General features: G+C 41.9%; 1 protein-coding gene across 1 annotated transcript; it reads left to right on the top strand.

The window, feature by feature from the left end:
* Window positions 1-14817: 14817 nt before the first annotated feature.
* LOC145417029 (retinoid-inducible serine carboxypeptidase-like) lies at window positions 14818-25007 on the top strand. The gene is made up of 4 exons (XM_080285869.1): window positions 14818-14869; window positions 16335-16412; window positions 17161-17318; window positions 24939-25007. Exons 1-4 carry the CDS (start codon window positions 14818-14820, stop codon window positions 25005-25007), a joined length of 357 nt encoding a protein of 118 aa, XP_080141995.1.
* Window positions 25008-27988: the final 2981 nt, after the last annotated feature.

The raw sequence follows: 27988 nt of genomic DNA, 5'->3' as shown, positions 1-27988 counted from the left end.
AAAGCGCCCTCTAAAAATTGCTGAAGAAAGTCAAGTCTACCTTGGTGCTCTGTCTGCCCTGGCAGTGGGTACAGCAGATAACACAACATGCAAACACCTTGAGGAATATACTGCCAGGATATATGGTGCAAAGAAGGTAATGCCCCTGAACAAGCACAGGTTCTTATGCTTTGACAAATCTTTTGGACCAAAGAAGGGTAAGGGGCCGTTCGCAGGTCTGAGGGGTATAGATGTCAGCAGCATTCCACCCTGTGAAAATGTTATCCAACAGAAGATCCATCGCAGTAGCTTTGTGGCAATGACATGGCATGCAGCATGCAACAAGGTGATCCCCAAAGAACCCCTAAAAGGGTGGGAACTAGTAGATAATTCCTACCAAATTGTGTGGTTCACCGGTTCGCAAATGTCAGACTCTGTTCTCCCTGAATCTACCGATCCAACCAACGAGGACGATAGTGATACGGAGACTAATGATCCCTGCTTTGATTCAGACTCCGATATTAGTGAAAGAGATGCAGACGTATACAGTAAGACTGATCATGACTGTGACTAAAATGACTTTTCAAGCAAAATGTCAGAACAGTTGGTGTATTAGTTTATGCGGAAAGCGATGTTTATTTTCATTAATGATTATATTTTATAATAAATATTCTTTTTTATGTTGGTTATTTCTAATTAGTGATGCTAAAGATATGATCAGAGTGAATTGCAACATTGTTCTCCAAATTGTAAATATGACCTATTTTTGAACCTAATTGACCCTTCTTAAGCAAAAATGCCAGTGAATATATTTTCTTAAGTTACATATTATGAAAAAAGTATGTAAGATCATTCACCAGCATGAGTTTCATTTTTGTTCTCCATAGTGTAATTGGAACCCTCTTGAACCCTTCAAATGTACCCTTCTTAAATGGAAACCTCTGAAGTTTTGTTTTCTTAAGTTGCATATTTCAATTCAGTGCTATGATAATACTGATCCATGTTAATTTCAGTCTTGTTCTTCAAAGTGTAAATAAATGTCATTTTTTGGGAGGTTGGGGGTCCTGCCCCCCCTAAACCCCAGGAATGACGAACTTAAGAACTGTATTTTTTTTTTTTCATTTCCATATTAATAGCAACAGGTTAAAGGCATCAAACCTTTCGTTCCCAAAAGTGTAAATGAACTCCATTGGGCTCCCAAACTATTAAACATCTAGCATTACAACCAGCATTTTTTACATTACCTAAACAAAATTAGATTTGCAAAGTAACTACAAAATTTAGCAGTAAAGTTCTGAAGAGCAGCAATAATTAAATTATGTGTATGATTTGATTATCCACATTTTATTGAAAATTAATAGAAAAAATGGAATACTGAACTACTGCTCACAGCTCTTGTAGCATCGAAAACGAACATTAAGCCTAAGTCATACCATTGATGGAACACTGCCAGTGTGTGTGTGTGTGTGTGTGTGTGTGTGTACACCATCTGACTTGCAAGTTTATACCTGTCTGCCACAGCTCCATGACATAAGGCTGCTATCTAGGTATTTGTTTTGAGATTCAGCCTAACGACAGTGATATAATATTATGTTCTAAATATTCAGTATGTTTCAGTTCAAGCATTTTATTATTTACAAGTCAATAGAATGAGGGACACGACTGTATCTTTGAAAATAATTACACAGCCTTAGTTCACGCCTAAAATGGTGGAGAAATAAGTGTCTAGGGTCACTGGGTAAAACAAACATCTATATATATTTCATCATTATATAGCCGATTTCGATATAATTCCGATTGTCGGATAATTTTTCCCCTACGATACCGATACCGACATTAATCGGCTATTGCTTGCCCATTTACGGCACTACCTGCATCACCTCCTCCAAGTAGGACGTGCTTTCTCAGTCATAACGTGGAGTTAGGCCCCAGTCACGCTGCAGGTACGACTTATCGCAAACCACCCGCAACCTGCAAGTCGTGGGTGGTTTTGGTGAGTTTTACGACCGGTCTTCATATGTCTCGGTCTAGCCGCAGGCCACCATGGCGACCAAAAACTCGTCGCAAGGTTTTTCGTGCTGCACGAAAAACCTCGCTGCGACCACCGATGTCATGGCAGGGAAGCTGCCCGGTGGGCAGCTGAACTGCTTCTGGCCGGCTTACGGACTGCAACTGGTCTGTGACACCTGATTTTTAAGCGGTGGTTGCCATCCAGACGGAGGCCAGTCGCCGCCCGCTCTGTGCGGTGGCCGTCCGCACTCTGTCAAGGCGACGACTGGACTGCGGCGGCTGCTGTCCACAAGCCTCCTGTCCGGGGTGGTGGTTGAAATCCGGCCACCGTCCAGCCGGCGATTGGTCGAGCAACAGGTGATGGGCTGGACTGAGACCAGCCGCCGGCCAATTCGCAGCCGGTGTCGGTCTAGTAGCGGCCTAGAGGTCGCGGTCTAAACTGTGACAGGACGCGGACCGGCCGCCGTTTGTCGGCGGCCTGCCGATTACCGGCCGCCCACCCATCGGTGTCTTGACCTGTGTGTACCTGGCCATGGTCGCCGTTCGGCCGCCCACTGGACGGACGCTGGACAGACACTGGACGACCACAGGTAGCCGATTGGTGGCACGACTGCTCGGAGACCTCCATGGTCGGGGACTGGTTTTGCAATTTTGAGGTTTGCGACAAGTTGTACCTGAAGTGTGACTGGGGCATTATGTAGAGAATGTGCATACTTATTGTGGTGTTGTTTGTAGGCTTATATATATATACGAAAAGCTGGGAGACAACTCGCCGCGTGGGCCCTTTATTGTGATGCCGTTCAAACCTCCACCTTCCGTTACAGTGTTGCCACACTACCCCGCAGTGTTACCAACTGCTTCCTTATTCGTTAATAAATGTAATACCACATCTTTTTTTTTTTTTTTTAATGCAAACTTGAACACCTGTATCTCTTATCCAACACAAAATAACAACAATACAAGGATATACTTGGAAAAATATGAGCTTTGGTATCTAATACAGAAATAATAATAATACTTGGAAAAATTATCACAATACATGCTACATATACATATCACAATATCACATGCATATAACAGGAATACGGTATTGGAAAATATATAAATAGCAACCGGATTCAGAAGAAAGTATATATATATATATATATATATATATATATATATATATATATATATATATATATATATATATATATTATTGTTACTGTAATTTCTTCCTCGGTAAAATTAATAATTTCAATAATAATATAAAAAAATAAGATAAAAAAAATACAATACTCCATTATTACATAAATATAAGGCCTGTGTATGGAAAATGAGGGTGGACTGCCTCATTTTCCTTGCAAGTTTTGAGGGTTATTCTGCCTCATATAGCAACTTGCATTAACGCAGCACTGTACACTCACTAGCACCCTGTGTCCTTATTTCTTTCTTAGCATTCCTCAATATATCTACGGGGGGCTCTTATTTCTCTTCTCGATTGTTTTGCTTGCATTGGGGGTGATTTGGGAATTTCATGTGTACTTCCATCTAGCATTCCACTGTCACTCTCCATACTTTCTTGGTTTAGTTCCATCCGAGTTGTACCAGCAGCAGACTTGGCTGAGTGATTCCCAGTATGTGCTGGATGTGAGGTAGGGTCTGGTACTACACTAAGGGTTGTCTCACAGGATTCATGCCATAGGGAACTGGAACTTGGTGAGTCAGTTTCCTGATCATCCTCCTATTACGTCGTACAGTGTGTTGAGGGGTTTGAATCATAAGTGACCGAGGTGATTCATGGTGCTGTATGATCGTCCCTTGTCCCCAAGTCTGGAATCCACACTCTGTCTCCAGCACAAAATGGTTCTCCACATGTGACTTTGTGACAGTGATTATAGTTATTTGACATTTTCTCTCGATATTCCTTTTCTTTCCTCCTCACAAGATGATAGTCAGGTAACTTGGGCAGAAGGTCTTCTTTCTGGCAGGGAACTCTTGTCTTTAGCTTGCGTACCATACTCAGCTCAGCAGGGGAGTATCCATTGGGTAACGGGGTGTTCCTGTACATCAAAAGAGCCAAGTATTCATCATCACTTTTGTTAAAAATGGCCTTCATCGTCTGCACAGACCTTTCCACCTCTCCATTTGACTGGGGAAAATGTGGGGACGAAGTTACATGCTGAAACTTCCACTGCACTGAAAATTGGCGGAATTCTTCGGAGACAAAGTGTGGTCCGTTATCCGAAAACAAAATGTCACAGATACCATGCCTGCTAAATATCTTTTTCATTTTACTTATTGCTTCCTGCGAGCTGAGATTTCTTGAGGTAACACATATTTCAACATCTCTTGAATAGTAATCCACAGCCAGGAGATAATTGCGTCCTTTATAAATGAAAAAATCTACTCCTACTTTAGACCATGGTCTTTCAGGAAACGGTGTGCTTATCATGGGTTCAACTTTTTCTCTCCTGTGTTTGGCACATTTGTTACACGTCTTGACCATTATTTCAATATCTTTTGAGATTCCAGGCCACCAAACAGAAGCAGCTGCATTTTCACGTGTTTTTTTTACACCTTGGTGAGCATCATGAAGGTACCCCAAGATGTCTTCCCTCAGCTCCTCTGGTATAACTAGTTGTCTTCCTCTAAATAGCAACCCTTCTGGCAACACTATTTGCATAGTTTTAGGTAAATACGAGGGTATTTACAGTGATTTAAAGGTCCAGACGTAAACAAACAACGCCTACCATGTCCCTTTAAATGTTAGTGAGTGTGTCAACTTTTTGCTTTGTAATTTCATAGCTATTTATCAAATTTTTATGGAATTTTTTTGGTTGGCAACGTCTGGCATTTATCCCGCGCTCGTTGGAGGGAGGGAAGGCACACACGAATATCAGTGTTACCAGATTGGCGGTTTTCTCGCTAAATTTGGCTGTTTTTTTCTCTGCTCAGCGGGATAATTTGTATATGGCGGTTTGGCGGGAAATTTGGCGGGTTTGTAAAACTGTGCTGAAAATGATAGAAAACTGTTTTCAGTGAAAAAACTGAAACCTTCAAACTGCCAACTGGCATCATTAATACTAAAATAGGCAAGTTGGCAACTGCAACAAGCTACCGTTTCCTCATCCACAGCTTACTTTCGTGTCCATAATCCGTGATCTTGTTTGAATTATTGTGGTCTGTTTCAGCGAATTTGGAGTTCCTTTTGAATGTGTGACAATGGGGAAATGGGCTCAGTATAGGCAAGCCTATAGAAAAGAATGGGAAGCTGATGACAAGCTGAAGGCTTGGATTGCACCATGTCATGGCGACCGGACACGTGCAACGTGCAAGTATTGTAAGTACGAGGTGAGAGCTCACTACAATGACCAATTGGATCATGCAAAAACCCAGAAGCACATCAGAGCCAGTTCTGTACATGTATCACTAAACACGGGACAAAAGAAAATTGACAGTATATTTCAAGCATCTGGAAGCAAGGGACAAGATGTGAAGGCTACTAAGATTGCTGAGCTGAAACTTGCCACTCACCTTGCCATCCACTCTCCTCTGTCTCTAGTTGACCACATAGTTCCTGTATGCAGGAGTGCTTTTCCTGACTCTGGCATTGCATCACGGATGAAGATGGGTACCACAAAATGCACAGCACTTGTCACTCGAGTCCTGGGTCCCACACTCTCAGAGAAGTTAATTAGTGATATCGGGAATAGCAAATTCAGCATATGACTGATGAATCCACTGACTGCAGCAAGATAAAACATCTTTGTCTTGTTGTGAGATATTTATCAGAAAAACAACAGTGCATCATCACAATATCTTGGGCTGATCAGAATTGAAGATGCCTCAGCAAATGGCCTCTACACCGCTGTGAAGAAGTTCTTCGAGGCTAAAGGTATCAAAGAGGACAACTGCATCGGATTTGCTTCTGATGGAGCGAGTGTGATGGTGGGCAAACACAACTCTCTATATTCTAAGCTACAAGCTGATATTCCACACCTCAAGTTGGTACAATGTATGTGCCACTCTTGCATCTGGCTTGCTCCAAGTCGGTGGAGGTCCTTCCCAGGCAGTTGGACTTCATCATCAAGGAGACACATAACTGGTTCAGCTGTTCCCCCAAACGAAGGGAGACCTACGAGAGTATGTATCAGACCATCAATGACGAGAGCCCTCTGCAGATACCAGGGTTCGCTGACACGCGCTGGTTGAGCCGGTACTCTGCCATAAAGAGAATCCTTGACCAATGGGATGAGCTAAAACTCCACTTCCAACTTGCTGCAACCATGGAAAAGTGCTACACTGCAGATCTTCTCTACAGGATGTACAGTGATGAGCAGAACCTGCTGTTCATGAAGTTCCTGCTGCCACTGCTGGAGAAGTTCCAAACCATGAACCTAAAGTTCCAGGCAAGGAATCCAGCAAGCTCTTGAAGGAGCTCAGTGACTTTCAACATGATGTCATGTCTAGGGTTGTAAATCCCAACAGAATAGGGAAGAACACAAACTGGGAGCAACACATCATGCACACTGATGCATGTTTCTATGGAACGGAGTTCCAAATGGCATGCTGTTCATTTCAACTTTCAGAGGCATGTAAGGCCAACATCAAGGAGAGGTAAGAATTTTTGTATACATATTGTATAGACTGGGATAATTTGTATGAATAACTCGGCAGCCTGGACCTGCTGCCAAGGAAATGTGCCTGGCACTTGACTAGTGTGAGTGATACTGTACTGCATATTGCATCTTTTAAGATATTTATTGTATTCATATTAAATAAGAGCAAAAAAGAAAAAAAAAAGTTCAGTTTTCCCTGTTTTCATTCTCAGCAGTGGTAATCTGCAAAACTTCAAAACAGATCACTCTCAATGAAAAAATAACAAAAATCACCGTATATCTGGGCAAGTCAAAAAAGGCTCCGGGCAAGTATATTTTTGAAGTCACTAGCCCGGGACAAGTAAATCAATCGCATAATTTTCCCAGCCTGATATTTTTATCTTTTATTCACAAAAGTACTATCTATCTGTCTATATACCTAGGCTGCTTCCCCCAAGGAAAGGGAGGTACTAATAAGACATTTATCAACATATCTGTCGTCTTGTGTTCCAGTTGCAAGCAGTTTCTCGTGGAAGCGGTCAGGGAAGTTGAGAAACGAGTGCCTGCAAGTGGAGAACATCTGGAGTTACTTAGCTTGCTGGCTCCAGCGGACGACAGTGAATTGTCCTTCACCAAGCTCGTTCCAGACCTCAAGAGAATGACTGAATGTTCCGTCGGAACACTGGAGAACCAGTGGCGAGGCAGAAAGTTTGTTCCAGTTCCTCCAGTAGTCATGTCTGACACAGCTGGATACTGGATTCATCTGCTGACCTACAAGGACAGCGCAGGGAATCAGTGTTTCAGAGAGCTTGCTGCAGCAGCACTGTGTCTCTTGAGCCTTCCCATCTCAAATGCTGAGTGTGAACGAGTCTTTAGCCAAGTCAACTTCTTGAAAAGTGATCTCCGCAACAGATTGTCCACTGACACTCTGGACAATCTGCTGCATGTCCGGTTCAGTAGGTGATGCGAGAGGTGATTGTTGTGGAAGCTTCAACCCTGATGACCAGATGCTGGAGAAATTTACATCTGATATATATCAGTAGTTTGAATGTTCTCGTATTCACGTGCAGTACGTGCTTATTGCTCACCCCGAATATAATCAGTATGCCTGCTCATTTCTTATATTTGTTTCAGTTATTAATTAGATTGGATGAGTGCTGTTTAATTTTTTTTTTCTATTTTTTCATGCAGTAAGGGAGGAACCAAAAGGATAAGAGCATGCAAAATTGTTTCTTCCTAGGAAAATAAACAAGAAAAAAAAGAGTAACAAATTTAAGATTCATTTTTATTCAAGATACCTGAACACATTGCATTTAAAAGACTGAAGGTCGTACACAGAAGGAAAAACAAAGAGAGGAAGAGAGTTCCAGAGCTGACTTATGGTGTATATGAAAGACTGAGAATAACGGTTATTTCTTGCATCAGAGAGATAGACAGTTTATTCCATCATTTCCTAGAAAATAAGACTGATTTTGAATTTCGGTATTATAAACACAAAAATTGGTTTTGGTTGCGATTTTTGGCGGTTTCTAGGGGTATTCGTCTAGAAAATTTGGGGGGATTTTGGCCGTTTTTGAGCCAAGTTTAGCGGGGAATCCTGATAACAATCTGGGAACCCTGCACACGATCGATAAATCCTCAGTGGCCCCAAGGCAAGTGGTGGGGGGCGCACGTGCGTGATTTTGGCCACGTGTTTCCTCCTATTGTGCCTAATAAATTGGTATTTCTCTGCCTTTTGCCATGCCAAGGCCTAAGAAGTATATTGCATTACGACGTGAGCTTGGAAGGGCAGTTGGAGCACAAAATAGCAGCAGAAAGAGGAAAGTAGAGGAAGATGAACAAACACGTGTTACACCACCGAACTTTCCACCACCTGCACTGACCCCAGGCAGCCCACGTGATACCCACCTACACCCACACCACCTACACCCACCACGAGTGCAAAGAAGAGGAAATCTCTCCTTGTTGAGGAAGAAATCAAACCAGAATTGTGTGACAGAAGAAATTGTCTACTTGAAGAAAATGACGTGGAGGAAATAGTGAAAAAAAATTTGTCTTACCTGTGCCTCGCCAACTGTTAGTGAAATTTATTCATCATCAAATAGACACATACTGTATATGGTTATGAAATGTGATTGTGGTGAAGTAATTCATGACACAACTAAGGAAACTAAAGTGCCCAAGAAAAATCACCATCCTCTGACGCTAATGTTTGTGTATGGGTTGATATTGCTTGGTTTGGGGTATGATGATGTAAGCAAACTAACTTCATTCTTGAACCTGAAACACATCAGCTTTCCTACATACATAAAATATGCAAAATATGTCACTGAAACAGCAGTTGAACATGCCAAGGATTGTCTAATGAAGAGTAGAAGAGCTGTGAGTGAAAGCAAATCGAGTGATGATGTGACGGACGTAAGTGTTACGTACGATGGTTCATGGCATAAGCGTGGACATGTATCAAATTTTGGAATTGGTGCAGTAATAGATGTTGAACATGGGCTGATTCTTGATTATGATGTGTGTTCTAAGTTATGTACTCAGTGCACAACTAAGGAATCAGCCATGAAGAAGAAAGCAATAAGTGACACTGAGTATATTGCGTGGCTGGACGACCATCTGGATGCAGAGTGTCAGGCAAATTATGAAGGCACCTCTGGGGGCATGGAGGCAGCAGCTGCTAAGAATATCTTTGGAAGATCTCTGAATTATAACATGAGATACACAACCTTTGTTTCAGACGGGGATAGCTCTGCATACCTAGCAGTTTGTGGTTTGAATGGAGGTGATGGTCCATACGGTAAAGAACATAAAGTGACTAAAGCTGAATGCATAAATCATGTAGCAAAATGACTTGGAACTGGTTTAAGAAATCTGAAGAAGACAAAAAGTGTTGGAAAAACAAAAGCCACCTCATTTGGAGGGAAACACAAGCTGACAGACATGGTAGTTGATCACCTCCAGTACTACTTCAAGGTCAGCTTGGCCAGGAAGGTTAGAACCAGTGCCCAGGAAATGCGTAACGAAATAATGTCCACTTTCTACCACTGCACATCTACAGACAGTAATCCCCAACATCATCTTTGTACAAAAGGAGAAGTTCCTGGTGTTTCTATAACAAATGCATTGCTAAAAACGAAACCCCACCATCTCACCAGGACCTGAAAGTTTACTTCCACCGGGATCAAGACCAGCTGAAGGAAGTGAAGGCAATATACGACCGCCTTACTATTGATGACATGATGAAGAGATGCCTCCAAGGTATTACACAATCCAGGAATGAACACCTACATTCCAGGTTTTGGAAAATTTGCCCTAAAGATCGTAGAGCATCAAAGAGGTTAGTCGACTTCGCAACAGCAACGGCGGTAGTGAACTACAACATGGGATATGTTGCAAGCCATTTGGGTGATCGTCTTGGCATTGAATGGACATCTACAGTGATGAAGTACCTGTCAAACAAAGAAAAGAAGATGGAGACCCCTATGAAGAGGAAGATGAGAAACAAACGTCTCCGGGAACATCTCCAGGAGTATGCATCCGGTGCATTGTAGTCCTGTTTTCTCAAATGTAAGTTATTGACCTTTCATTGATTATACCTCGTTGGTTTTTCATGCTTTTTATTTCATTCTTTTTCTATCTTATTCTTAATTAAATTTTCTATTAGTTTTGTTTTTTTATTTTTGGAATTGGTAAATGATCTATATTTGTTCAAAAGCGTATTTGGAGATTTTATGAGCTGTGTTGAAATTGTGATTTGTTTTCATTTTTTTTTTCCGCCATGAATTAACATGTTAAGGAATTAAAACAAAAACAAAATCAATTCTTGAATGATTGATCTCATCAGTGACAACTTTAAAATTAGTATATGTTATTAAATTATTAACAAGTAATCGATCAAAACTGCATATAAAATTTAAGGCTTTTTTCCCAATATTAATTTTTTTTCTTCTTTCTTTTTCATATATCGTTTTGAAACATTCTACACGTGTAAGTAGGTATCATAGCTATTTCTTAGTAAAATTTCACGTAAATTGAAGCAGTATTTAATTTTCCACGAAAATTTTCTTAGCTTGCCCCTTAAACTTCCTCTTTCACTCCAATATTTACTGATTGGTCCATACAGTCTGCGTTTTTCAACCGGCCATCCTTGTTTGACACTGCATCACCATTCTGAGAGTGTCATCCTTGTTGAGTTCTTCTTCAGTTTCTCTTAAACGAAAATCTGATGCAGATAGATTAACTAGTATTTCATTGACATAGCACTCTGTATCGACCTGCAGTTCATTAGGGGTATCTTGATAATTCACAGGGGAACGCGATGGGGCATCTGCAGTATACATTAGTTTTCCTGGTACGTGCTCAACTACAAAGTCGTACCTCATACGCCTCATTCTAAACCGCTGAATTCTGATAGGCAGTTCATCAATTAGTTTTGTGGAGAGCAAAGGCACTAGAGACTTGTGATCTGTTTTAATCTTAATCTTCATCCCAACAAGCAGGTCCCTCCAATGTTCCAAAGCCCATGTAATTGCCAGGGCCTCTTTCTCAATTGGTGCATACCTACATTCAGTTTCAGTCATGGATCTACTTACGTATGCAACAGGGCGCTCCTCTCCTGATGACTGTTTCTGCAAAAGGGCTGCTCCTAAACCATAACTACTAGCATCAGCACACACCATGGTTTCTTTCTCTGTGCTGTACATGACTAACACTCGATCTGAAGCAAGATCTTCCTTGACTTCCTGAAAGGCGACCTTCTGCGGCGGCCCCCAGCACCAGACTGTGTTCTTCTTCAGCAAGTCCCGTAATGGTTTAGTCCGCTCAGCTAGATTTGGAGAAAACTTCATGAGCTGGTTGGCCATTCCTAAGAACCGCCTTAGCCCTGCTGTGTCTTGAGGTTCAGGATACTCTACAATTGCTCTGACTTTCACTGGGTCCTTTTGGATTTTTCCACCATCAATTATCTGACCCAAATACTCGACCTTTGAAGCAAAGAATACACATCTATCTCTGTTCAGTGTCATATCTTCTTCTTGTAGCCTCTCAAGCACAGTTTTCAGACGTTCATTATGTTCAGCTTCACTCCGACTGTTCAGTGTCATACCTTCTTCTTGCAGCCTCTCAAGCACAGTTTTCAGACGTTCATTATGTTCAGCTTCACTCCGACCCATTATCAGAATGTCATCCATGTGGCACGTAACTCCAGCAACCCAGTCAGAAGCTGTTTCATGCGTTTCTGGTAGTATTCAGGTGCAGATGTAATTCCATAAGGGAGTCTCTTGAACATGTATCTCCCGAATGGAATGATAAAAGTTGTCAACTTACAGCTCTTTGGATCCAACATTATTTGATGAAAACCTAATTAGCATCAATTTTGGAATACATTACACCACCTGCAATTGATCCAAGTGTGCTTTCTACTGTAGGCATTGTGTAAATTTCCCTTTTCACAGCTTGGTTTAATTTGGTCAGATTTACGCACAGGCGTATATCACCAGAAGGCTTTGGCACAACTACAATGGGAGCACACCAGTCGGTAGGTTCATCAACAGGTTCAATAACATCTGAATTGACCAGCCTCTCTAACTCTTTCTCTACTTTTTTGAGTAAAGGCAGGGGAACTCTCCTAGGGGCACTGAGACAAAATGAGGCTGCATTTTCTTTCAAGACTATTGAGTATTCTCCTTTTAACTTTCCCAGACCACTGAACAGCTTTGGATAAGACTGAATTATATCATCTTTAGTACGCAGGGTTACCTTGTCATAGCTAACAACCCGAATACTATAGGTGCCTGGAATTTCATGCAAAAGGCCCAGATTTTGTATTGCTGGGACTCCAAGCAGTAGCTTTGTTGCTCCTCTCACCACATACACTCTTTCCTGAATTACATTTTGATCATGAGTTAATTGTAGGTCAACACATCCAACAGTTTCTAACCGCGTATCTCCAGCTCCAACAAGTTCTTTATCAGACTTCATTAGCGTACCAAAGGAGTTTTTGTAAACATTTTCTGGCATTACTGATACTTGTGCACCTGTATCAATACACCACACTAATTCTCCTTTCTCATTTGCAGCTTGTAATTTAATAAACCAACCTAAGTCTCTCCCCACCTTTTGTACAGATGCAGTAGTCTGAACAGAACCAGCCAGTATCACTCCTCCTATAAACTCGGAATTGTCCCGAGACTTCTGTTGCTCTTCTTGGAATTCTTGTTCGAACTCTTCTACTTCACAAACTCTTGTTCTCCCTCGATGGCACACTACAGCAAAATGCCCAATTCTGTGGCATTTTCTACACTTTTGGTCAGCAGCAGGGCAATTTTTCTTACCAAATGTGTGACTTAGGTTACAGTAGTAGCATCTCCTTCCCTGTCGTACTAGCGGTCTTTCCTGTGTAGGCTCCTTCACTGTCAGGCCCGGGCCTGTGTGAAGCTGGCGGCGTTGCACAAACTCAATTTCAGCTGTCTTTGACTCTTGTAGTTCTCTTCTTGTGGCTTCCCTTAGAGACAGTATCTGCATTGCTTTTTGTAATGAAAGAAGCACCTTCATCATATAGTTTGAGCTTAGCTTGGTCATCTATGCAGGAAAATGTGATTTTATCCTTTATTGCTTGCTCCAGAAAGGTAGAAGGGAATTTGGACTCATTAGCTAGCTCTCGAACTGTATTTACCCAAGAATCAAAATTTTGCTCAGGGTCTCTTTTTTTAAGTGCAACCAAAATTTTTCTCTCAGCATCAGTTGTGGGTCTCTCTTGGTAAAATATTCATCATACTTCTTAATAACTGCCTCCTATTTCACCTCGTCTTTTGACAGGAACACAAAGTTAGCGTGCACGTCTACACCTTGATCACCAATATGATTCAGGAGGAGGCCAATTTTCTGCTCACCTGGCTTCTTGTTAGACCCTGTTGCTTGTAGATATATTTCAAACTTCAGCTTCCATTTCTCCCAGGAGTGAGCAGGATTGCCTCTGTAAAATTCCAGGGGGTCGGGTGGCTTGATGAATGCTTGAGCCATGGCGACTTGGCGAAACTGAAAAGAGCCCTGGGCTGGTTACTATTCCCGTATACTTTTCGCTGCTCTCCGAACCTGTCAGTCCGATTTATGGCATCAGTCACTGGTCCAAGCTGCAGTCACCACTCCTGACACCATGTGGTGTTGTTTGTAGGTTTATATATATATATATACACACGAGAAGCTGGGAGACAACTCGCCGCGTGGGCCCTTTATTGTGATGCCGTTCAAACTTCCACCTTCCGTTACAGTGTTGCCACACTACCCCGCAGTGTTACCAACTGCTTCCTTATTCCTTCATAAATGTAATACCACACTTATATATATGCACATTTTATGTGTGTATGTATGATCGTTGATGCTGGAGTTGGTGTGACAGTCAGTGAAACTGTTAGATGAACCATGAATGAGCAAGGGATCCATCCACAGCCAGAGACAGAGTCATCCAGTCCAACACTGCAGGAAACCTATGTTTTTATGGTGCTGTTCAGTGGAGAAACTCCAAAGGCACCTTGAGTAAAAATATTCATTGTGTAACCTTCATTTTTTGGTTTATCAAGTCTGGCAAATTCAGATTTACTCCACAGAGCTTCTCATGTACAGAATGCACCTTTTCCTGACTTATCTTTTCCCACATAAATGATACCAACCCACGTTTGACATACCAACTAAACTCGTAGGGACATTATCATGTCAGTTCACATCATCTCATTCTTGGTACAGTAGCTTAAAAATATATGAAGATACCAAATGTTAGTTGACTGAAAGAATAGGAGTGCAGTAAGCTCACATTACTGCAAAGTCGTATGGGCAGTACTTCAGTAATACTCCTGGATCCTGTAATGGGCAACTTCATCAATCCTATTTTACCTCATATAAACAGGAGTGTAAGGGCCTGGGGCTAGGCTGCTCAATCCTGACATTTAAGAGAGTGATGACCAGCCTCTTGTGTGAGTGACAGTGCAACATATGTAAACCTCAGCCACTCCTCATAACACTGAAAAATTATCTGGTCAATACTTCAGTAATATTTGTAGATCATGGGCAACCCTTCCCTAATATTCTCGTATCTACCCCTAATCCCCCCTACTCTGACCATTCCAGAGTCGCTGTACAACCGTCATGTTTTGGAACACACTGACCCGCTGGACAGGCTGATGAACGGACCGATACGAGACAAGCCCAAGGTTGTCCCGAAGAATGTCACTTGGGAGGACAGAGCATCATGGTTTTTGATGCTTTGTCTGAGGATATTACGTCGTCTGCTGTAAAGAATGGTGAGATTGTTTTATGAAGTATAACTTGCTGGGAGAAATGAAAGGTGGAATATCGAGCTTGCATCTGTTCCACCTTCAGTTTTCCTAAGGAGTTGAACTTCTATCTATCTATTGCCAGACGCCTCAATCCCGTTTGGGGTGGCCACAAACAAATCGCCTCCAAGTCGCCCTGTCCCCCGCCATTTCACTCCCCTGCTCCCAACTCACACCCCCCTCTCTCATATACCTCTCCACCCCATCTCTCCACCTCATCCTCGGCCTCCCACTCCCTCTTTCCCCCTCCACCTCACTCACATACACTCTCTTCGTCAGTCTTTGACCCTCCATCCTCTCCACATGGCCAAACCACCTCAGTGTGTTCCTCATAACGCTTCCTATCACATCCACATCAACGCCACAACGCTCCTTTATATCCTCATTCGTCAGCCTGTCTCTCCATGTGACTCCACAGGCTCCTCTTAAATAACTCATTTCCACGGCTCTCACTCTTGACTTGTGTCCTTCCAACAACGTCCAAGCTTCACTTCCGTACGTTAGAGTTGGTATCACAATACTGTCATGTAGTAACTTTTTCACTTCCATGCTCACTTCCCTGTTTCTTATCACTGCTTTCAAAGAACCAGCAACCTTTCTTCCCTGCTGTACCCTTTCAAGCACTTCGCCCTCCAAACCTCCATCCTTACTCATCACACTACCCAAGTACTTAAACGTACTCATTATCACACATACTTGTGAATTATTTTTTATCTGTCTGTATGTACATGTATCTATCTATATATCTCTCTAGGTATCTTTTTGTCTGCCTATGTATCTCTGTCCATCTGTCAAAGCATCTGGTTTTGTCTGCCAATCCATTTGTAGCCAAACCTTTTAGTGCTATAGGATGTGGACATAAATATTGCATCCAAATCACCTTGTTCTCCACTGTCAGGCTGCCTTCCCACCATGTTACACCACTTGTATAATGTCACCTGGGGAGGCCAAAGCAAGCTGTTTTTTTTAGTTCTTATCTAAGGATGTTATGTCAATCAAGAATGGTGAAATTGCTTCAGAGGGGTGCCTTCATGCAGAGACACTGATATCACTGGGCAGCTTCACCATCTGATTATGCAGACTTTGGACAGACAGAGCAAGTTGGGTTTTGAGGCCCTCTCCAAGGATATTGCATTTGTGTAGATTTTAAGATTCCAGGGGCTTGAATGATGAGTGAATGGGAGTGTGGCTCATTTAATTGGCACACTTTTGATAGTTCTTGATTTTTTTTTTCTATACCCTACCTCATTCCATCTTCAGGTGGGAAAAGAGCTCTGGATGATGATGATGATGATGATGATGTCAATGTACTGTACTTAACTTAAAATTTTCCTGTTGCCAGCGGAGTTCATGCTGAATATATAAACACTGAAAATGGTTCGTGATGATGATGATGATATATTGTGCCTGACATAATACTCTGCATTTACAGTGGAATTGTTGCTGAACACATCAACAATGAAGGTGGTTGTTTACAATGGACAGCTGGATTTGATTGTTTGTACTCCAGGTAAGCATGACTCCCTCTATCTATTTCTATCTGTGTGTGTCTGTTTGTACATCTATCTATATCTATATCATGTTTCTCTATCTATGTATGTCTGTCTGTCTCATTATTTATTGTCAGTACTCCAGGTCAGGATGGCCTCTATGATATGTCTGCCTGTTTGTCAATATACCTACCTATCTATCTGTTTATCTGATTGTCATTCTATTTCTGTCTTTCTCTGTGTCCATCTGCCTGCCTGTCTGTCTTCCTATCAGCAGATTATTAAGTTCAGAACATGTTCTTATTAATAGTTTAAAAACAATGAGCATTAATCATTCCAGTATTATGTACTTGTCTGTGAGAGTCCCAAGTTAATGTGTAACCATCTTCATTAATCCCTAACTGTTTTATATTTGCTTCCACCATAATATTATATTTGTCTCAGAAATCTCACATTAAATAGTTAGATAATTGTATTTGTGTTCTTTGGCTGAGATGAAGCAAAGAATTTTGGAGGCATTTTAGATAAAGATTTTGCTCATATTTTTGGAAGAATTACACCCACATAGCTGTTTATAAGGGAGATACAATTGAGGGAAAGGAGTGTTTGAGAGTTAAGGAGGTAGCCTATGTGCGGACAAAGTGGCTTGAGGCAGCTCTTTCATGACCAGCCCCTGTCTGAGGGTTCACAGGAAGAACAAGGCATTGGCGAGGACGATGATCATGATGACAATGATTATGATTTATTGTTATTATTTTACTTGTGCAGGTGCACAAAAATGGGTGGAAAACCTCCACTGGGCAGGCACAAGCCACTGGATCAGCGCTGTCCGCCACCCTTTAGAAGAATCCACAAGGGACACTGGAGCATTTGCTAAGGCCTTCAAAAACTTTACCTTCTATTGGGTGCTTAATGCTGGCCACATGGTGAGTTTTTAAAGTGGTTTTCATTGCAGGAGCCTGGTGGTACAGTGGATAGGATGCTGCAGTTTGAGTTCATTCCATGAGAGGTACTACATTTGCTAAGACATTCAAAAACTTATCCTTGCACTGGGTGCGTAATGCAGGTGATATGGTGTTGTTTATTAGATTCCTCACAGTACTGTACATTCTTACTCTGTAAATGGTAACAGACATTCAAGAACCTCCATTTCACTTGTGTTATTCATTGCTGGCCATATAATTTGTATACTTTTTCTACCAGATTTTTTTTTTTTTTTTAAGTATTAAAGGAGGTGCCAATGAATAAAAAGGAAAAAAAAAATTCCATATTACAATGTGGCCAGCACCTTCCCTGCTTTTGTACCAACACAAAATACATCCATCCATCCATTATCCAGTCCTGTATTGCCCCATGAGGATCGTAGGAGCCTGGGGCTAGGCAAGTTGATCCTGACATTTAAGATGAGGGTGACCAGCCTCACTCATCCCTGATTGGCATTACGTGAGCAATAAACCCCAACCATCCCTTGGATATAAATTTGCACAAGCTCAATCCGATTGGAGTACCTTAATTACCCACTAAACCACCAGGCGCCATAATTTGGTTACTGTACAGTATATGGTTACCACCCAGCATAGTAAATGATTTCCTGGTGTACGAGAAACCATTTAGCTTGTCACTCAGTGTAGAGTCACCTGCAGACCGAAGGAAGAGGAAAGAAAGAAGGAAAGACGAAGAGGAAAGAAAGAAGGAAAGACGAAGAGGAAAGAAAGAAGGAAAGACGAAGAGGAAAGAAAGAAGGAATGATGGACATAAGAGGAAGGAAGGAAAGAAGAAAGAAAGAAAGGAGCAGCCACCCGAGAGCAGCACTAAATCGAGTGAGTGGATGGTGAGCTCCCCCATCTACCACAAAATAAAACTTGCAAATAATTGACTATGCCCACACTTCAATGCAGCCCCCGACACACACATCACAAAACATTTACTCACCGCATGCAAGGCCCAGGATGGGGATGTTGATGGTACGAACACCAGAACCCAGGCCCAAATGGGACATGGAAAACAAACTAAAGGCTTATCAAGAAGTAGTGAATGCTTTTTAGTATTGTAATAAAGTACATACCATTAAGCTGTTTTGGAAGATTTGTCTCTTGTGCACACTGAATAGATAACTTAATATCAGGTAATTATTAATAACAGCATTTGATCGAAAGTGGATGGAAGGATATTGTGCCAGTATGGCTGATAGGTAGGTTGGGGCGCCCTTCATCCACCCACTTAGTGTAGCGATGAGTGGCAAGCCAAATGATTTCCTGTAAACCAGGAAATCATTTACAACCAACACGTGTTCCCTACGTGACAACAAGTGGGTTGGCGGAGGATAAGTGCCTCTCCCCATAAAACAACTAACTAAAAATATGAACAAGAAGCCTCAGACCACGACTGACCAACAGGTGACGACTAAGGACCGAACAAAGGACATGGTACAGATTGCGACGTGGAATGTAAGGGGTGCAAATGATGAGGTGAAAGAGAGAGAGATTGTCCAGGTGCTTGAGGGTGCAAAAGTGGATGTATGTGGATTAACTGAAACTAAATGGAGAGGTGAGAGTGTGAGAGAATGGGAGTATGGATGGGGTATATGCGCAGGAGTGGATGAGAATGAGAGGACAAAAGGAGGAGTGTTTATTGTTGTGTGCAAGAGATGGAACGAGAATATAAGAGAGTATGGATCAGTTGGCTCAAGAATAATGTGGGTAAGATTGAAAGTTGGACTTAAAATGTTGGTGATTGTGTATGTGTATGCGCCAGTGCAAGATTGTGCAAACAGAGTGAAAGAAGAGTTCTGGACAAATGTGGAAGCGTACATGGAAAAGTTTGAAGGGAATGAGAGAGTGTTTTGATTGGAGATATGACTGGAAAATAGAGAATATGAAGGTGGATGGAGTAGTTGGTGAGTGGGGTGTGCCTGCAGAAGTAGATGAGAATAGCAGTGCTCTAGTGAACATCTGTGCCACAAGGGGGTTGGTGATAGCCAATACCCTCTTCAGACACAAAATGATCCACAAGTATACGTGATGAGCAATGAGAAGGGTGGATTGTGGACTGAATGAATGGAAGACAATGATTGATTATGTGTGTGTGGATAACAGGATGGAAAGATGTGTAATGGATGCAAGAGCATATAGAGGTTGGGGGAGTGAACTTTCTGACCACCACTTGGTGGTGAAAGTCACGGTTGAAATTAGGTGTAGGAATAGAAGAAGGGAAGGACAGGAGGAAATAATTCTTACAACAAGGGTGAAATGGTTGCAAGAGGATGGAAAAAAGGCAGAATATAAAAGAGAAGTGGAGGAGCGATTGGGTAAATATGATTAGGAGCAGATTGGGATGTGGAAGATGTATGCAAGATATTCACAGAAGAAATCTGTGCGGCATGTGAGGTGGTATGTGGGGTGAAAAGACAATAGGGGGTGCAAGGAACAGCATGGTGGAATGAAGAGGCGAGACAGGCTGTGGCACAAAAGAAGAAAGCATATAGTGAGTGGATGAGAAACAGGGATGTGGGGGAAGTTGAGAGACTGAAGAGAGAGTTATATGTAGAGAGGAAGAGAGAGGTAAAAAGATTAATAAGAGAGAGTAAGAGAAGAGTGGATGAGGAGGTTGGAAGGAATTTGAGTGGTGGGAATGTAAGAAAGTGTTCTGGAAAAAGGTAAAGCGAGTTAGACATGATGTTAAAGAAGCTAGTCGGGGAATGAAAGATAAAAATGGTAGATTACTAGTGGAGAAGGGAGAAAAAGTGAGCAGATGGAGAGAACACTTTAAGGAATTGTTGAACATAGAGAATGAAGGTAATGCAAGTATAAGTGGCAAGGGAATGGGTGGGAGAAGGAGGGGTGTGAGAAGAGAGGAAGAAATCAGTAGGATGGAAGTTGTGGAAACGATGAAGAAAGTCAAAATGAGGAAAGCCCCAGGAATTGATGGACTTTGGTGAAATGCTGAAGCATGGGGGAGAGATAGTAGTAGAATGGATGTGGAAGATGTGCAGATTGGCCTGGGAGGAAGGTAGAGTCCCGGAGGATTGGAAGTCAGGTATAATTATTCCCTTGTACAAAGGAAAAGGGGAAAAAGAAGTGTGTGGTAATCATAGGGGCATTTGTCTTCTTAGTATAATAGGAAAAGTGTATGGTAGGATACTTATAGACAGAGTTAGAGAAAGAACAGAGAAATTAGTTGGAGAAGAACAGGGAGGCTTTAGGAAGGGAAGAGGTTGTGTAGATCAGATATTCATTCTTAGATCTTTAGTGGAAAAGTTTCTAGAGAAGGGAAAGAAGTTGTATGCGGCTTTCATGGATTTGGAGAAAGCATATGGCAGGGTGGATAGACAAGGATTGTGGGAAGTATTAAGAACGTTTGGAGTAAATGGGAAGTTGTTGAATGCTGTGAAGAGTATGTATGATGGTGCGAAGGCTGCAGTGCATGTGCATAGTGAACTGTGTGAATTTTTGTATCTGAATGTTGGACTGAAACAGGGATGTGTCATGCCTCTGTTCCAGTTAAAAACCGAAATTAGTCAGAACTGGTTTAAACTAGTACGAACCAGAAGTCACATTTGTTGTACTTAACAACTAGTATTACCTAGGCAGAACTAGTTGCACCAAAGGAGACTGGTTAACACACGAAATGAAGGACTGGAGTGATTTTATACCTAGTTTTATCCAAACACTTAGGTCAAAACTAGTTTCAACAACTGCTCTGTCTGAGAGAACTAGGTGTTCTGGTATTTACCTGCCAGACACCTCAGTGAAAACTAGGTGCTATAAATTATCTTATCCACATGATAAGATTAGCGGTATCTTGATCGTATATTTAATCCACTTCGGTGTAGTGTAAAAAAAGTGTCATGCCTTTTAAGGTACTTGACGACCAGCGTAGCTGTCATTAACAGTAGTAACAGTCGGGTCATGTTTGGCTCACATGGTTTGGTCATGTGGTTGGCAGACTCAGTCACTCAGTCACTGTGGTTGTGTGGGGTGGCTTGTTTGACGTCAGTTAGTTGATCACGAGCTGTCAGGAGGATAACATTATGCTCCTGACTCCAGTGCCAAGATACTCAACAAAAAGGCAACCTCCAGCTCACCTGACCACCCTGCTGAACCGGGAACAGAAACTGGGTGGAAGGAGAAGTTTTTACGAACCATACTGAAGTAGGACAAAAGCAAAGCATCACACTACAACATACTTACTCAAGACAAGTATGCTTCACTTCTCCAGGAGGTGAAAGATACGAAAACTGCTGAGAAGAAAACTACTTTACAGTACAGAAGACTAAAGCAGTTTGATGTTATTGAAATTGGTGGTGTTCAGAAACTGATTGCTAAAAGTAACAAAGATGAAGTTCGTTACTACTTGCCTGCTCCTGAGATATTTGAGGTAATTAACCCATTGGAGCCCGGTGTCCGGAATACTGGACAGAACTGGGATTTTTCAAGTCTTTGTAAAGTAGGGAACCCCCGGGTAGGGACCTATGAGCTTCGCGACTATGAGCCGATAGGCGGAGGGCGGTACGCTTGGTACCCACCCAGCGTCATGCCTCGCCCAGCACCCCTGGGATCCAATGGGTTAAAAAATCTCATTTAGCTATCGGTCATGGTGGTCGACAGACTGAAATGTGAAATTGCTAGAAAATATGCAAATGTTACATCTGATATGATTATGCTCTTCTTGTCTATGTGTGAAGTGTGCCCAAGCAAGAAAACAAAACAGAAAAAAAGGATTGGTTTCCAAACCTATCTTACATTCCGAGCTGAATAGTCGGTGTCGAGTGGACCTAATAGACACGCAGACACTACCAGATGGAAAATATAAGTTCATAATGGTATACCAAGATCATTTAACAAAACTTTTAATACTTCATGCATTGCAGTGTAAACGCGCCGAAGAAGTTGCATATCACCTTGTTGACATTTTTTTAATGTTTGGAGCGCCATGTATTTTGCACAGTGATGACGGGAGAGAATTTGTGAACACTGTCATAACGTCCTTAGCTTCTTTGTGGCCAGAGTTGAAAATTGTGCATGGAAAACCACGACATAGTCAGAGTCATGGGTCTGTGGAAAGGGCAAATCAAGATATTGAAAATATGTTGAGTGGATGGATGAAAACAATAATACAATGAAGTGGTCCGAAGGTCTGCGTTTTGTTCAATTTATGAAGAACAGAGCCAAGCATTCTGGTATAAATCAAAGCCCATACAAAGCAATGTTTGGTGTTGAAGCAAGGATTGGCCTGGCAACAACATGTCTTCCATTAGAATTAAGTAAAAACTTACATAGTGAGGAGGATCTAGAGAAGACCATTGCAAACGTGCATAAGGAAACCGCAAGTGGAACTATTAATGATTTTCAGAGTACAGGTGAATTTAACATAAACATAATATCTGAGAGTAAATCTGAAGTAATCTCGTGTTGTGTGTGTGAAAAAGAGACAAGTAGAGCTCATTCCTATGCAAAATGTGGGTCTAATATTCATGTAATATGTGGGATAGAAATTGAGAGTGGTGAGGAGGGCTTCGGTTCAGAAGTTGTGTGTCCTACCTGTAATACTGAAGCATGAATATCTCATGTTCGCCAAATAGCAGGCAATAGTTTGGAGAAGCAGGCAAGAAGAATGAAAACAGTATCTGATGCCTCTCACCCTCCATCAAGTATTGGACAAAATGTATTAGCACTAATTCCAGAAGCTGACAGGGGAAAAGGAAATCTTTGAAATGTTACTGCAGTTGTTATAAATAGAAGTGAGGATGGAATGTATAAATTAGGAACTAAAGACGGTGTTCTCATGAAATTGTACAGTCGGTCTGACTTTGATAATGTAAGCAGTCATTCTTGACCTTGACTGATGTTCCTGAAGGCAAACAAATATCGTTAAGAAGTGCTGCTGCTTTGTCAAGTGTGGGAACAGGTCAAGGTTTCTTTAGATGTAATCGTACAAAACATTGTGCAACCAACATATGCCAGTGCAAGAAATGTAAATTGTTATGTAATGCAAAGTGTCACAACAGTATGTCATGCAATAATAAATAATGCAGTTTATTTTTCTCAGTATTTTTGACTACATAATATTTTTACTTAGCATGAGACGTTGCAGTGAAACTTAAAGGTATTAGTATACTGAAGGTGTAATTATCGGTTTTAATAAAGTAAAGAATTCTGGCAGTGTATATTATTTTTACGTATGTTATTAAAGGTTTGCAATATTTAAATATCTTTGTTTTTACCTCTATTCATTGTGGTGATTTGGTACATCTAGTTTCGTCATCCAAAGCTGTTGCTGAAACTAGTTTTGAGTAAAACGTTCAGCTAAAGCTAGGTTTAACCTTTTTAATCTTGACGTTTTGGGTTTTCCCCAACATCCTTAAGTGCAACTAGTTATGCTTAGGTAATATTAGTTGTACACTAGTACATTGGTTTTGACTTGTTTAAACCAGCTCTGACTAATTTCAGGTTTTAACTGCAACATCTCCATGGCTGTTCAATGCGTATATGGATGGGGTTATAAAAGAGATACAAGGTAGGGCAGTGGATGTTGGAGCAGCCCTAATGAGAGTGGGCAGTATGTGGAAACTCCCTGTACTGTTGTTTGCAGATGATACTGTGTTGTTAATGAAGACCAGGGGAGTTGCAAGGCTTGGTGAATGATTTTGGGAGAGTGTGTAAGAAACGGAATCGAAAGATGAGTGTAGGGAAGAATAAAGTTATGGTCTTAGTGAGAAGTCAGTGAATGTACAGCGAGGTTGGATAAGGAGGAAATTTGAAAATGTGAGTGCGTTTAAGTAGTTGGGTAGTGTGATGAGTAAGGATGGAAGTTTAGAGGGTGAAGTGCTTCAGAGGGTATAACAAGGAAGAAAGGTTGTTGGTTCTTTGAAAGCAGTGATACGAAACAGAGAAGTGAGCATGGAAGTGAAAAAGTTACTGAATGACAATATTATGATGCCAACTCTAACGTATGGAATTGAAGCTTGGACCTTGTTGGAGGGACACAAGTCAAGAGTGAGAGCAATGGAAATGAGTTATTAAAGAGGAGCATGTGAAGTCACATGGAGAGACAGGCTGACAAATGAAGATGTGAAGGAGCGTTGTGGTGTGGATGTGGATGTGATAAAAAGCGTTAGGAGAAACACATTAAGGTGGTTTGAGCATGTGGAGAGGATGGAGAATGAGAGACTGATGAGGAGAGTGTATGTGAGTGAAGTGAAGGGGGGGAGAGGGAGGGGGAGGCCAAGGATGAGATGGGAGCAGGGTAGAGAAATGGCAGGGGACAGGGTGACATGGCAGCGATTTGTTTGTGGCCACCCATTACGGGATTAAGGCGTCTGGCAATGGATAGATAGATGGCTAATGGGTCAGGGGCCTTAATATTCCCTGTCATCTAGGTCCCAAGATGTCTCCTAAGCCCTCACTTCATGCATCACAACACAGTTCTTCAACATAACTTCAACAACAGGTATCTTGGAGTGCCAGACTAGTCCTGTCCAGATTAGCCTGGTCTCATAACAGTAACAACAACCATAAGAGAGGCTAATGACACCTCTCTATTGACAGATCCCAGCTGATGCAAGGGATATGGCGCTGGGGATGATGCGGGAGATTGTGGGCATCAAACAATACTAAATGACTCGCAGCTTCATATAAGGTTGTGCTGAGAGGGAAGTTATATAGTGAGAATATATTTAGCTATAGCATTTAGTGGCAGTATGCTGTACTGATGCCAAATGTGGGAAATTCATCTCATATAGCTGTTGTTTGAACCTTTTGACTGTCAACACTTCTCTCAGTATTATATGCCTGAGTATGTCCATAAAGGGATATTCAGCATGTTTATTAAGCTTTTGGCTGGTAGGATTGGTGGTGTTGTTGATGCCCCAGTGTCATCTGAATGTGAACCTAGTGGACTGCAGGCTGAAGATGCCCTCCTGCAGTTCACCATCCTCTTTTTGGTGCAGTGGGAGAGTAGAGGGATGTTTGTTTCATTATATTGGTGACAGTGTACGGGTGCATCCCTGACCACTGGTTAGGTCAGGTGGGTATTATTCTGTTTACATGCTTTGTTTGTCTTTTTGTGTTTTGAGTGAACATCTGTGATGTATTGGAATTCTCTCTCTCTCTCTCTCTCTCTCTCTCTCTCTCTCTCTCTCTCTCAAAAAAGGCAGTATAGGTAGACAGAGACTAAATGTATCTACATTTATTCTGACAAGTCTGAGTTTATCTTGCCTGAAAAATTGATGCCGTTTATACTTTTATCCTATTGGTTTTTATTTTTATTGGTTTTATTTCTGTGATGTAATTCATGAAAGACACAAATTATGATACAGGTATACACTGACTACACTCTTTTCACCTTAACTTGGCCCAGATTCCCTTTGCACATTATTTCACATACCTCAATGCAGCCAAATGGCAGAGGACAGAGTGATGTGGAGGCTATTTGTCTGTGGCCATCCTTTAAAGGATTATGGCGTCTGAGAATTGATAGATAAATATACCAGCTACTTGTCCATATTTACAGAAGAAATATGTGCAGCATGTGATGTGGTGTGTGGAAGGAAGAGAAGACGGAGGGGGGTGCAAGGAACAGCATGGTGGACAGAAGAGGTGAAACAGGCTGTGGCACAAAAAAAGAAAGCATACAATGAATGGATGAGAAATAGGGGCGTGGAAGAAGTTGAGAGGCGGAAGAGAGAGTTATATGTGGAAGGAAGAGAGAGGTGAAAAGATTAGCAAGAGAGAGTAAGAAGAGAGTGGATGAGGAATTTGGAAGGAATTTGAGTGTAAAATGGAGGGACTGTAAGAAAATGTTCTGGAGAGAAGTGAAAAGAGTAAGACAGGGTGGAAGTGAAGTTAGCAGGGGAGTGAAAGATAAAAATGGTAGATTACTAGTGGAGAAGGGAGAAAAAGTGAGCAGATGGAGAGAACACTTTAAGGAATTGTTGAACGTAGAGGATGGAAGTAATGCGAGTATAAGTGGCTGGGGAATGGCTGGGAGAAGGAGGGAGGTGAGAAGACAGGAAGAAATCAGTAGGATAGAAGTTGTGGAAGCAATGAAGAAAGTTAAATCGGGGAAAGCCCCAGGAATTGATGGAGTGTGTGGTGAAATGCTGAAGCATGGGGGAGAGATAGTAGTAGAATGGATGTGGAAGATGTGCAGATTGGCCTGGGAGGAAGGTAGAGTCCCGGAGGATTGGAAGTCAGGTATAATTATTCCCTTGTACAAAGGAAAAGGGGAAAAAGAAGTGTGTGGTAATCATAGGGGCATTTGTCTTCTTAGTATAATAGGAAAAGTGTATGGTAGGATACTTATAGACAGAGTTAGAGAAAGAACAGAGAAATTAGTTGGAGAAGAACAGGGAGGCTTTAGGAAGGGAAGAGGTTGTGTAGATCAGATATTCATTCTTAGATCTTTAGTGGAAAAGTTTCTAGAGAAGGGAAAGAAGTTGTATGCGGCTTTCATGGATTTGGAGAAAGCATATGACAGGGTGGATAGACAAGGATTGTGGAAAGTGTTAAGAATATATGGAGTAGATGGGAAGTTGTTGAATGCTGTGAAGAGTATGTACGATGGTGCGAAGGCTGCAGTGCGTGTGGATGGTGAACTAAGTGACTTTTTCTCTTTGAAAGTTGGTTTGAAACAGGGATGTGTCATGTCTCCATGGTTGTTCAATCTGTACATGGATGGGGTAATAAAAGAGGTACAAGGTAGGGTAGTGGATGTTGGAGTGGCCCTGGTGAGAGAGGATAGTGTTTGGAAACTCCCTGTACTGTTGTTTGCAGATGATACTGTGTTGTTGAGTGAAGACGAAGGGGAGCTGCAAGGCTTGGTGGATGAGTTTGAGAGAGTGTGTAAGAAACGGAACCTAAAGGTGAATGTAGGGAAGAGTAAAGTGATGGTCTTTGAGAGAGATGAAGTTAGTGAATGTACAGTGAGGTTGGATGGTGAGGAATTGGAAAATGTGAGTACGTTTAAGTATTTGGGTAGTGTGATGAGTGAGGATGGAGGTTTGGAGGGTGAAGTGCTTGAAAGGGTACAGCAGGGAAGAAAGGTTGCTGGTTCTTTGAAAGCAGTGATAAGAAACAGGGAAGTGAGCATGGAAGTGAAAAAGTTACTACATGACAGTATTGTGATACCAACTCTAACGTACGGTAGTGAAGCTTGGACATTGTTGGAAGGACACAAGTCAAGAGTGAGAGCAGTGGAAATGAGTTATTTAAGAGGAGCCTGTGGAGTCACGTGGAGAGACAGGCTGACGAATGAGGATATAAAGGAGCGTTGTGGTGTGGATGTGGATGTGATAGGAAGCGTTATGAGGAACACACTGAGGTGGTTTGGCCATGTGGAGAGGATGGAGGGTGAAAGACTGACGAAGAGAGTGTATGTGAGTGAGGTGGAGGGGGGAAGAGGGAGGGGAAGGCCGAGGATGAGATGGAGGGATGGGGTGGAGAGGTATATGAGAGAGGGGTGTGTGAGTTGGGAGCAGGGCAGTGAAATGGCGGGGGACAGGGCGACTTGGAGGCGATTTGTTTGTGGCCACCCCAAACGGGATTGAGGCGTCTGGCAATAGATAGATAGATAGATTGTCCATAGAGCTACACCCTCT

Source organism: Coenobita brevimanus, chromosome 108, assembly GCF_032717465.1.
Source record: "Coenobita brevimanus isolate Jiangsu-jjx chromosome 108, ASM3271746v2, whole genome shotgun sequence".
Lineage (NCBI taxonomy): Eukaryota > Metazoa > Arthropoda > Malacostraca > Decapoda > Coenobitidae > Coenobita > Coenobita brevimanus.
The sequence above is the reverse complement of the archived record's forward strand: the minus strand, read 5'-3'. Positions and strand labels throughout refer to the sequence as shown.